The sequence below is a fragment of the Muscardinus avellanarius genome (assembly GCF_963383645.1).
Source record: "Muscardinus avellanarius genome assembly, chromosome: X".
Taxonomy (NCBI): domain Eukaryota; kingdom Metazoa; phylum Chordata; class Mammalia; order Rodentia; family Gliridae; genus Muscardinus; species Muscardinus avellanarius.
Window position 1 is genome coordinate 37,645,989 of NC_137792.1, and position 12,241 is coordinate 37,658,229.

General features: G+C 39.1%; 1 protein-coding gene across 1 annotated transcript in view; it reads right to left on the reverse strand.

Moving 5' to 3' along the window:
• Positions 1 to 12,241, reverse strand: part of EFHC2 (EF-hand domain containing 2) — a gene marked incomplete at both ends in the record, with an annotated part of 177,241 nt that overhangs the window by 143,282 nt on the left and 21,718 nt on the right. The window contains one exon of the mRNA XM_080719441.1: positions 4,251 to 4,439. Coding sequence (XP_080575567.1) covers positions 4,251 to 4,439 — 189 coding nt within the window. The remainder of the gene's footprint in view (positions 1 to 4,250; positions 4,440 to 12,241) is intronic.

A 12,241-nucleotide genomic window follows, 5' to 3' on the forward strand; every position in this document is an offset into this window, starting at 1 on the left:
TGCATTTGGTTAGATCTGAAATGAGCAAGCTCTTCATTTTCTCAAGTAGTCTGAGGCTAAAATTATTCTGACTTCATGAAATATTCTACATAATTTTATAAGTAATTAAAGGGCTGAAAATAGTCTGGAAAGGCACATATTAAATACTGAGAAATACATGAAATATAATGATTTTCAACTTCAAATACAAGAGAATGGCCTACATTATTTATTCAGCAGTGGATTAGTTTAAAAACATTGACAATATCCTCTTTATGACACAAGCAATAAAAACTGAATATTTTCTCTGGCCCTTGCAAATTAAATATCCTATAATATGAAGAATAACAGAAAACTATGCATACTATGCACAATCAGCCCAAGTCAGTCAGCTCAGAAACTGTTTTTGAGCTCTGCATCCAACACTGAGCCAGGTACTGGAAACGACCCAACAAAAGAGTAATATTTGCCCCTGTTTAAAGTAGTTTTCCCAGAAAAGGAGTCTTCCATGGTATGTCAGATTTCTATAAGCATCAGAACTGAGCTTCAAAAAATGTGTGCTCTAATTGATGTAACCTATCACACATGACAGAGATATACCATTTCTACCTCCCCTGATTGCTCTCCGCTTCCAGTTTCCATGATGTGAGAGCAGAGCTTTACCCTCTCTCTACCTCCCACTGGCATGCCCTGAGCTTCAGACACTGGCCTCACATTGACTGAACCAGGAATCTCAAAAAAAAAAAAAGAGCAAATAAATCTTCCTTCCTCTAAGTTGTGGCCAGTCATTTTTTATTATATCAGTGAGAATGTTGATCAAGACAGAAATTGGTATCAGACAAGTGAGGTCACTGCTATATCTAAGTCTGAGAATGTGTTTTATGAGTCTTTGGAACTGCTTTGTAAAAGGAAGCTGGAAAGGCCAGAATGTAGCTAGACTGGTAGATGGTAGAGACTATGCTCAGAAGATTATGGAGGGCAAAGAGGAATTCATAGGAAAATGGGGTAAAGGGCACACATTACATTCTGGCAAAGAATTTATTGACATTTTGCCCGTGTCCGGGAACTTTGTGTGAGGCCAAATTTAAAGACAACAGGCTTATTAAACTGGCAGAGGAAATCTCAAAACAGCAAAGTATCCAAAATACATTATGAATATTGATGTTTGAGTTTAGAGAATTGTACACCAAACTTTGAGAGAAAAAAATCAAAGCAGAGAGACTTTATAGCTTTTCAGTTTGCCCAGAAAGGCACAAGTAAAGATGGGGCTCAGAGAGATGGTGCTGTGAAAAAAGTAAGATGGCTTAAGGTAGGTCATCTAATTTTATTAAAGACAATGAAAGAAATACAGTCAGGGCAGTTGAAAATTTGCATAAAAAGAAAGGAATGAGGTCAAGACAGTTTATAACCATGGAAATAAGGGCAGCCATTTTGAATAAAGGCACGCAAGATTCCCTCCCTGTGGCCTTGATGGAGGTGGGCTCAGTACTGCCCATGATGGGGACTGGCTCAGTCAAGGTCATGATGGAGGCAGACACGGCTGTTCTGATTGAAGAAAGCATTACTACTTTTCTTGCTGGAAGTCAATTTGGGCACTCATGTAATGCTGGAAAAAGGGGTCATGGATGCTTCTCCCCAGACTTCAAAGGAAGGCCTGGGAAGCCAGGTAACATGTGCAGGGCTGGAATCACTAAAAGCAGGCTCACCAGGCAATCTGTAAAGATGTCATGGTGAAGCCAAGGTTCCAAGAAAAACAAACCTGCAATTTATAAATACCAGAAATGTGGAACCATGAGGAAAGGCTGCAAACTATGAGCCATGGAACCAGGCTGAAAAAGCTAGTATTCTGCCCATTGTAATCAACCAGGCAACAGGGGCAGGGCCGCTGAGGCCCCTTGGAGATCAAATCTCACCACCATGTGTCCTAGATGATAGAAATGATATTTCAGGATTAAATGCTTTATCTGTTGGATTTAAATATTGTTTTGGTCCCATTTCTTCCTTTATAGCCCTATTCTTCCCTTTTGGAATGGAAATGTTTAGATTGTGCCACTGTACATTGAATTTATAGAACTTCTTTTGTTTTTTGTTTTTTGTTTTGCAGGAGCTCATAGCCAAGAGTTCACCTTGAGTGTCAGAGAAGACTTTGAACTTTGGACCTACCTTTGAGTGATGCTAAAATTGTTAAGATTATAAAACTCTTAGAGATTAATTAAATGCATCTTGCATTGTGAGGTGGCTATAATGTCTAGGAGGCCAGGGATAGAGTATAATGCTTTGGATTTAGAATGTTTTCCTAGCTCTCATATAAACAAGGTAGCAGTGTTGGAAATGGGGTTTGGTTGCTAAGGAGGGGACCCCTTTGAGTGTGGCCTTGGGGATTTTAAATTCTTCCTCTTCCCCCTGTTTGCTCTCTACTCCCAGACTCCACGATATGAGAGTGAAGTGTTCTTTTTCTCTCTCTCCCTCCCTCCCTCCCTCTCCCTCCTTCCCTCTCCTCTCTCCGCTCTCTCCTCTCCTCTCCTTCCCATTGTATGCCCTAAAGCTCCAAACCCTGACCTCACATGGACTAAATCTGAAAGCTCCTAAGAAAACTGTGAGAAAGCCAGGTGTGCTGGCACATGCTTGTAATCCTGGTATTTGGAAGGCTGAGACAGGAAGATCGCAGTTTCACTGCCAGCCTCAGCAATTTAGTGAGGCTCTCCACAACTTATGAGACCCTGTTTCAAAATAAAAATAATGAAATGGGGTTAGGGGTGTATCACAGAGGTATAATGCTTATGGGTTTCATCCCTAGTACCACACACACAAATCATGAGCAAATAAATAAATAAATCTTCCTCTAAGTTGTGTGGTCAGCATTTTGGATTATACAAGTGAGAATGTTGACTGAGACACTCACTAAGCAAAAGTGACAATCTAACCAGAATCTTAGTGTCTACAGAAGGTCACATTATCCTGTCTAGAGAAGGAGATGAAAGAAAGTGATAACTATTAGCCAGGAAAGATTATATTTGAGATCCTGCAAACAATGCACCTGGTCTAAAACAGTAAATAAATAATATTTTTTGTTTAGAGTGTTTTTGTTCTTATAACTTGTCCTTTTGCTAGGGCTAGCCAAGAAATACCCTTGGTCAAATAATTCAAATTTCAGTTAGACAGGAAGAAAAAGTTCAAGAGATCCATTGTAAAGCATGATGACTGTAATAATGACAATATACTATATACTTACAAATTGCTAAGAAAATAGATTTTAAGTACTCTCACCACAAAACGTGTTGAATATGTGTAAAAGTACGAATGTAGCATGGTCAACCTGGCCACTCATTGTTGAAAGGGGGAAAGAGGAAGCGGGGGTTAAGGGCTAGGCCACCAAGCACTGTCTAAATGTATGCCAATTCAGTGTGATCCACATAAAAATAAATATGTTAAGTAATGTAGATGCTACATAGCTTGATTTTTCCAATTCACTATGTATACATATTTCAAAACAACATGTTATACTCCTTAAGTATATTGTCATCCCTCAGTTATCAATGGGAGATTTGTTCTAGGATCTCCATGGATACCAAAATCCAAGGATACTCCAGTCCTTCATATAAAATGGCACAGTGTCTCCATAGAACCTTCATATATTCTCCCATATACTTTAAATTATCTCTCCATTATTCATAATATCAAATACAATGCAAATGCTATGTAAATCATTGTTATACTGTAGTGTTTACAGAATGATTTGAAAAAAGTCTCTGCACATATTCAATAGTTTTTTTCTCCAATATTTTCAATCACAGGTTAATTGCATCCACAGATGTGGAACCTGCAGATACAAAGGCCCAACTATATATAATTTTATATATCAATTAAAAATTTCTCAGTCGGGCATGGTGGCACACACTTGTAATCCCAGTACTGGGTGGGGGGGGCTGAGATAGGAGAATCGCACAGGTTCAAAGCCTGCTTCAGCTACTTAGTGAAGCTCTCAGCAACTTAGTGAGACCCTGTTTCCAAATAAGATACAAAAATAGATCTAGGAGAGTAGCTCAGAGGTAGAAAGCCCCTGGTTCCATCCCCGGTACCACACACACACAAAAAAAAAAAAAAATCTCAAGGGGGATAAACTCTAAAAATAAAAGCAATAGTAAGCATTATCAGAGCAAAAACAAAACAAAAAAAAAACTAGCCTTAACACTTATACTAAAGACTCTTATTTTCTCAAATTGACATGTAAAATGTTAATATCAAATTTCTCCCAATGTCATGTGACTTACCTGTTTATCAAAAGCTACCCACGATGGTGCATCAGTTCCTTCTCCTTTAGGAAACACACTATATTTAGGCTTTATCTTTTGTCCGATGAGCAGTTCTCCACCTATTCCAGGTTTCTCTTCACTCACCAGCATCCTTACATTGTTGCAAAAGCCCCAATGTTGAGATTTATGGTACTTCTCCTTTCCCGCCTTTGAGCACAAGAGACAACATAAAATGGCTAAAGTTACTATTTGACACTTCTTGTTTTGTAATGTGTAAACACATTTCCCCATCATTTATTTTTCCCATCACAAAATGCATTTGGAGTGGCACCTAATTATAATCAATCCGTATCCATAAAGTTGTGTCACATTTTAAATTCAATTCATTTTAACAAATTCAAAACTTTGAAAAGTAATAAGAATAAACCTAATGTGCCATGCTATTTAAAACATTTCAGAATAACAATTACCACAAGTGAGCATTTAGAGCATTAGCTTGCTAATTTGGTCTTTCCTACGTATTTGCCAATAATGCAAACAGAAGGAAAGAAAGAAAAATTCTACTTTTGGGTAAAAATGTAACTGTTTTTTAACAGAAATCTAAACATTATTTTCATCAAAACAGAAAACAAAATCTTGTCCTCATTAAAACAAATGTAACAGGAAATTTCTTAGAGCTGAGATTTTTCTAATTGCAAAACCTTGCTTTCCACATTTTCTGGTGATGTGGACAGGGAGGAGAGGCCACCAAGGGTTGGTGAGGACATGGGCTAACATCACCTCTCATGCACTGTGGGTGGGGGAGTCACATAGGACAACCACTCAAAGGGATGGCAATTCCTAGCAAAGTGGAAGGTTTGCTAGGTCTCATGGCCTAGCAAGTCCACTCTTAGAAGTCTCTTGTCCCTGAGCACAAGGAACATAGATGATTATCTGTTACAGCAGTATTTACAAGAGTGACAAACCAGCGGACAATCTGAACACCTGCAGGTAGAAGGAAAGATATCCCAATTGTATTTTCATATAATATGGAATGCTAAAACAGAGTTCTAAAATTGCAAGTGTCGATAAAAACAAGTCTCATAAACCATCAAGCTTTAAAAGGATAGATAGTAGAAGGGCCCATCAAATTTGATAATTCTACATGTATATTTTTAAACATACTCAGAATATATTACTTATGTATAATACATGCACAGAAATGGTAAGCAGCAAATTCAAGATTATATAGTATCCATAATATGATATGTAATAGAATCATATATGGTATCATAGAATGAATATCTATATGCCACACAATCCTACATATAAAAGAAACTTTTCAGTACAACTGAAGCCCCCCTCTGAGTTCACACTCCTGCCTCTCTAGCCAAGAATAAATAACCACTATCCTAAACTTGCTGCCTTAACAGTTTGCTGGGATTGTACATAGCCAGGGCAAGAGCTTCTTGTAACATATGATGCCTTAGCAAGGCAGTTGGACAAGAGAGTGTAAAAGATCTCACTTCCTTTTGTAGTGAAAGCAGCATGGATGAATAGAGACAGACCTGAGAAACTCTGTCCAGGGGAGCAAGAGCCCAGCTCTAAGGCAGGGAGGAAAGGAAGAAGCAGTGATTAGGATGGTGAGCTGTAGCCTAAATCAACAGCCAATATCTTCACCATCTCTCCACCACCCAACACACACAATCAGGTTCCCAGCAGTCAGTCCCAAATCACTAGAGAGCAAAGCAAATTTGGGTTTGTCAAAACAAATTGTGTAATAATATAGAATTTTATAACAATGCTCCCTGTTCTAAAGCAAGTAATTTTGAGTAATCACATACTTGCCTCAAAGCAACAAATGTTTCTTAAGCATTTAATATATACTACTAGCTTTGTGCCAGATATAATAGTTAAAATAAGCATAAGACTTATCCCCTTTCTTCAAGAAGAAACCCATAATCTTGCAGATAAAGCAAGATTTCAAGATAGAAAACAGTACAGCTACCACTTAATATGAGCTAGACATTTTACTAAAGGTATTATATATTGCATACATATACATAAACTCATTTCACAAAATGATTTGATCAGCATTATCACTACCATTTTGCCAATGAGGAAACTAGGCAGAAAGAAAGACTATCACAATCAAGGTTACACAATAGTACCTAATTACACTCACACATTATAGTAGATATAAGCAGATAAGTCGATATATTATACATATAAGATTATATATATGAATTACACACACACACACACACACACACACACACACACACACATATATATATGTAAAAGGTCCAGCTTATATTAAGTGGTTCAAAATGGTAGCTATATTTTCTCGTTTTTTTTTCTATTAAAATCTTGTTTCACCAGCTAGATTGTAGGTTTCTTCTTCTTTGTATGTGTGGTGGGGTGTCGTGGGGATTGAACCTAGGGGCACTGTACCACTGAGCTGCACCGTAGCACTTTTTAGTTTTAATTTTGTAAAGGGGTCTCACTAAGCTGCTGAGGGTCTTGTTAAGTTGCTGAGGCTGGCCTTGAACTTGTGATCCTCCTGCCTCAGCCTCCTGAGCCACTAAGATCGCAGGAATGCACCAAGATGCCTGGCTAATGAGTTTCTTTTTGAAGGTAGAGGCTGAGATGGTATTGTTGAGGTGATGTGGATAACTAGATACTGTGAGAACAGGAGAGGAGAGGCAAGGGTGTTCTCTTCTGGGTTGTGAGGCTGCATGTCAGATGAACTACAGCACCTCACGTGAGGAGCTATAAATGGGCAAGTTCAAAAAGGACAAGTTCAAGTTTGGAAGGAAGATAAGAGCAGACTAGATGATAAGATCTGTATTATGGAAAGCCTCACATTTAAGAACCTTAATGGTCTCTTTTATTGTGCCGCCAGAATATTTACTAAGCCAGGTCCTATTTCTAGGAAATAGAGATTAGTCAGTCACAGTCCAACTCCTGTCCCTGAAAGAGATTTCTTCACAAATTATTAAGTCTCCTTCATGGATCCCAGTTTCCATCATGACATCCAAAAAGCCCTTCTCATTGGCTGAGGGCCTCACTCAGCTACTTGAACCCCGGAACTGAACCATGTCATAATATGGATAAACCTTAAAAACATTAGGCTAAGTGAAAACAGCCAGATCTAAAAGGTGGCATATTGTCTGACTTCACTTACATGAACTATCCAAAACAGGTAAATCCTGCTTACTGGGTTGAAGTAATGAAAATTTTCCTAAAACAGTGGTGATAATTGTCCAGCACTGCTAGTAAACTAAATGTCATTAAACTGTATACTTTAAGTGGTTAAAAATGTAAATATTGTGTGTATTTTATCACATTTTTTAAATGGCTAGCATGAGATTCATACACCATGAATGAGCTATATAATGACCAAGCCCAGGGATAGGCAGAATCATGAGGCCCTTGCTGACCACAGCCTTCTGTCATATACATACATCATGTTCATTTCTTTTTTTGAGACAGGGTCTTGCTATGTTGCCTAAGCTGTTCCCAAACTCCTAAACTCAAGCAATCCTCCTGCCTCAGCCTCCCAAGTAATTGGGATTAAGTGCATGAACCACTGGCACCTGGCTTAGGTGACAATTTTTTTTTAAATTCAGATTATTATATGTACTTCTTCCTTTTCACATATCCCCTTACTATCTAAACATTGCTGCAGATGCAGGAAGCCCATAAAACTTGAGTGATACATCACATGATTGCCAAGTTAGAAATTGTGGCCTGCATCAAACAGGCAACAAGAAGCCATTAAAGTTTCCCAAAAAGCACAGGGAGAGGATGAGGCAGCACATCTGAAGATACCATATCTAAGAGTGTAGTGGGGGAAGGGAGAGTGAGATTCAAAGAGGGATAGTCTAAAGGCAAAAGACTTGTAAAGAGGTGACTGCCACATATTAACCTGAGGATCTTAAGGAAGATGACTGAATCATAGCATACACACTAGAGTTCAAAATCCCTGCAAACAATGCTGGGGGCGTGGCTAAGTGATAGCATACTTACCTAATATAGCATGTGCAAGCCCCTGATTTCATCTCTAGCACTAAACAAATCCCTGCTTCACAGAAATATATGGGCCCCTATGTCTAGTATGCTACCCCAAGTGATAACACAAGGACTTCAAAGTTCATTCTTCTCTGTCCTCTCCCTTTTGATTAAGGCAACACTAAGTCTGTTTTGACAACAGTAAGTTGACTTAATTTTTGATCTCCCAAAAGCTCATCTATAAAAAAGAAAGCAAGCTTTACACTCACAGCTTTTTCTAGACATCAAATCTAAAGACACTGTTTTGGTTTCAGTCTTTTTTCTTACCATGATCTTCCACTTAGATCAAAGGATATGGTTACCATGGTAGAGATATGAAGTTTCTCTGTAGTTGGGTGTGGTGGCGCACGCTTGTAATCCCAGCATTCAGGAGGCTGAGACAGGAGGATTGCAGTTCGTGGATAGACTCAGCTACTTAGTGAGGCCCTCTGTAACTCAGTGAGACCCTGTTTCAAAATAAAGAATAAAAAATAGGGCTGCAGCCGGGCATCGTGGCGCATGCTTGTAATCCCTGTGCTTGGGAGGCAGAGACAGGAGGATCGCCCAGGTTCGAAGCCAGCCTCACTGGCTTAAGAGACCCTATTCCCAAATAAAAATATAAAATAGGTCTGGGAGTATAGCCTGGAGGTAGAAGGGTTTCCAGGAACCCCAGTACCACAAAAGAAATAGGGCTGGGGGTATAGCTCGAAGGTAGAATGCCCCCAGGTACCATCCCCAGTACTGTAAAATTAAATAAATAAATAAAATAAAGTTTCTCTTTGACGTACATTTTGGGAGCCAAGTATGATGGCCCATACCTGTAATTCCAGTACTTGTGAGGCTGAGACAGGAAGATCACAGGTTCAAGGCCAGCCTCAGCTACTTAGCAAGACCCTGTTTCAAGACAAGAAATACTAAAAAGGGCTGGGGCATAGCTCAGAGGTAGTACATCCCTGGGTTCAATCCCTAGTACTGAAAAAAAGAAAGCTGAATACATTTTAGGATTTTTAAAAATGATTCAATTTACAGATATATATCAAATATATATATAATGGATCTCTTGGGTGGTAAAAAAGAAAGGCTTTTAAAAGTCTAAATGTGGTATGTATGCTACCAAAATTTGGCAACCCATGGTCCCGGGAACAAATTCCACAGTAGATAAATTTAAGCATCTAGGAAAAGGGTACAAATTGGGATGGGGAGAAAAATAACCATCTAGAAAACAATGTGACCCTCAGAACCTGTGCCAGGTCCCTCAACAGTGTTCAGGAGCCCAGGAGCAAAAGAGAACGTTCAGGGACTTCCAGACCGGCAATCATGGCCAAAGGGCCAAAGTGGGTGGACTGAAGATGCTGAGAAGTCTCTGGCTAAAAGATGAGGAGAAATGGTGGAAAATCATATGGCTAGGCCATCAAAAATGACTGCAGTCAATTTACGATCTCCATACTCACCTGACCTCCTGACTGCTCGCAGTACTGGTTTGCTGTATCTCTTTCCTGTGATTAAGACCCTTAACCCCTCTCTCCCATGAGCTTCTTTCCCTAGACATATGTAGAGACTCAAGTCTTTGACTTCCTAGAGATGAAAAGCCTCCTTCCTCCCTGAGTCCTGCTTCCATTGCTGTCTTCTCTCCCTTCCCATCCTCCACCTTCATATTTCATGAAACAGAAGTCTGCACTCCATGAGAGTCCTTTCTCCCTTCATTTTCTCCTTCACACTGGACTGTCATGCTACCTGTTTGGCCTTATCTTGCAGGACAACATACTATTCTAGCTTTAGACAAGTCTAGGTATCTATAATTTAAGACATGGGTGAAAAGAGTAAATGGGCCAGAGCTGTAGAGGATTAAAGGAAACTGGATTTTGTTTTGAGCAGAGAATATAAAGCATCACTCTGACCTGGCCATGGTAGTGCATGACTATAATCCCAGTACTTTCGAGGCTGAGACAGGAAGATCACAGGTCTAAGGCCAGCCTCAGCAACTTAGCAAGACCCTCACAACTTAGTGAGACCTTGTCTCAAAATAAAAATAAAATAGAGGTGGGAGTGTAGTTCACAGGTAGATTGCCCTGGGCTCAATCTTTAGTACTCTCCTCCCCAACATACACACACACACACACACACACACACACACACACACACACACAGAGACAGAGACAGACAGACAGACAAACAGGATCAATATGAACACAGTACAAAGAATAGTGTATACTGCAATAGTCCAGGCATGAAATGATGGTGGCCCAAGTTGGAGTAATGGGATGTAGAAATAGTGAAAGTGATCAAATCCTGCATTTGCTTTGAAGGTAGAACCAGAAGGATTACTGATAGATCGGATGTAGAGTACAGGAAAAGAGATGGGTTGTCAATAGTTCCAAATATACTGCTCTGAGCAACTCAAAAGATGGAGTCTTATACACTGCGATATGATACAGTGGAAGAGAAGCCAGATGAGAGGTCAGAATTCTATTTTGCACATGCTGAGATTGAGATACCACTGAGACAAGCAAATAGAAATGTTGACTAGTGGGTGGATATATGAGTCTGAAGCTCAGTAAAAAGGTCAAGACTAGATATAAAACCTTGACATATATCACCTGATGGTTAGTATTTAGGGTTATAGTACTAGATTGAATGATTATAGTGTGGAAAGGCAGCCAAGACTTAACAGTAAAATCCCCCGGTGTTAAGAAATCAGGGAGGTGTATAGAATTAGCAAAGGGGGTGAAAAAGGAGTAGCTAGTGAGACTGGAATAAAACAGGAGAGCCTCATGTCACAGAAACTGTTAAGAAAGCATGTGATAGAAGAAGGCATGCTTAACTGGGTCAAAGGCTACCAATAAGTCAAATGAAGATGAGACTTCAGAGTTGACCCCTGACTTGGCAATAGGGAGATGATCATGACCTTGATCAGAAAGTTTTTGGCAGAGTCAGAGGGACAGAAATATCTTATGAACCATATGGCTTTTTGAATAGTCTGGGTAAGGTATTGCAAATCAAAACTCAAGTTTCTAGTATTTATAAATTGCTTAAAATAACCCAAGCTCAGAAAAATGTTAAGAAATAAATAAAAAGATTGTCTGAATGTCATCTCCTCTTGAAGTCTTCCTGGGCTGCTAGAGGTAGAACATTCTGTCCCTACATAGATCTTCTAATAAATCCCTGAAGGTCACCCTGCCTTTAATCATTTCTATACTTGCCTACTATCTCCTATCTGTATTACTAGGTATACAATACCTAGGACACAGAACATAATGAATATTTTAAGATAAATAACAGATGAGGCCCTTGAAAGAGTAACAGTGGTGCAGACAGAAACAAAAACACTCATAAGGGTTCTTCTTAATCCATTCAAGAAATGAGCCTTCAGCAGTATGTCCATAATTCCTATGTGGCTATCATTATGCTTTGCATTTTATATTTAGTTCTCTATTTATGTGTTTATATTGGACACTAGACTTTTATTTCCTGAGAATAAGTACTTCATGGCCTGGCACGCTCTAGGCACTCAATGAATATCTACTGAATGAATAGAATATAAACTGCAGTTTATTTTCAAATAATTTTAGCCACCTGATCTTTCCTTGCCTGTGTTGCCTGGCTTAGATCTATTTAAATCTAATGTAAACATTTAGAATTCTGGGAAATAGAAAACCCAGGGAGTGGAAGCATAAACTTGGCCACAAAAAGAACAGGAAAATTGGAGGCCTAGTGTTAACATTCCAGCTTTGCCACTTATGGACCATGTGATCCTGGAGCAGTCACTCTATATCTCTAGAGGCCTCTAATTTTTGTCATCTCTAAAGTAAGAATAATAACACCTGTTTCACGAGATAGTGGTTAGGATTCAATGAGAGAATAACTAAAATTATAACTGCCTGTTAGCATTTATTATTCTCTCAAGGGTAAAGTCTTGGTATTGGCTGTAAGAACAGAGTTAGAGCTCCAGTAAAAAGGACCAAGTTTATTCCCTAAAT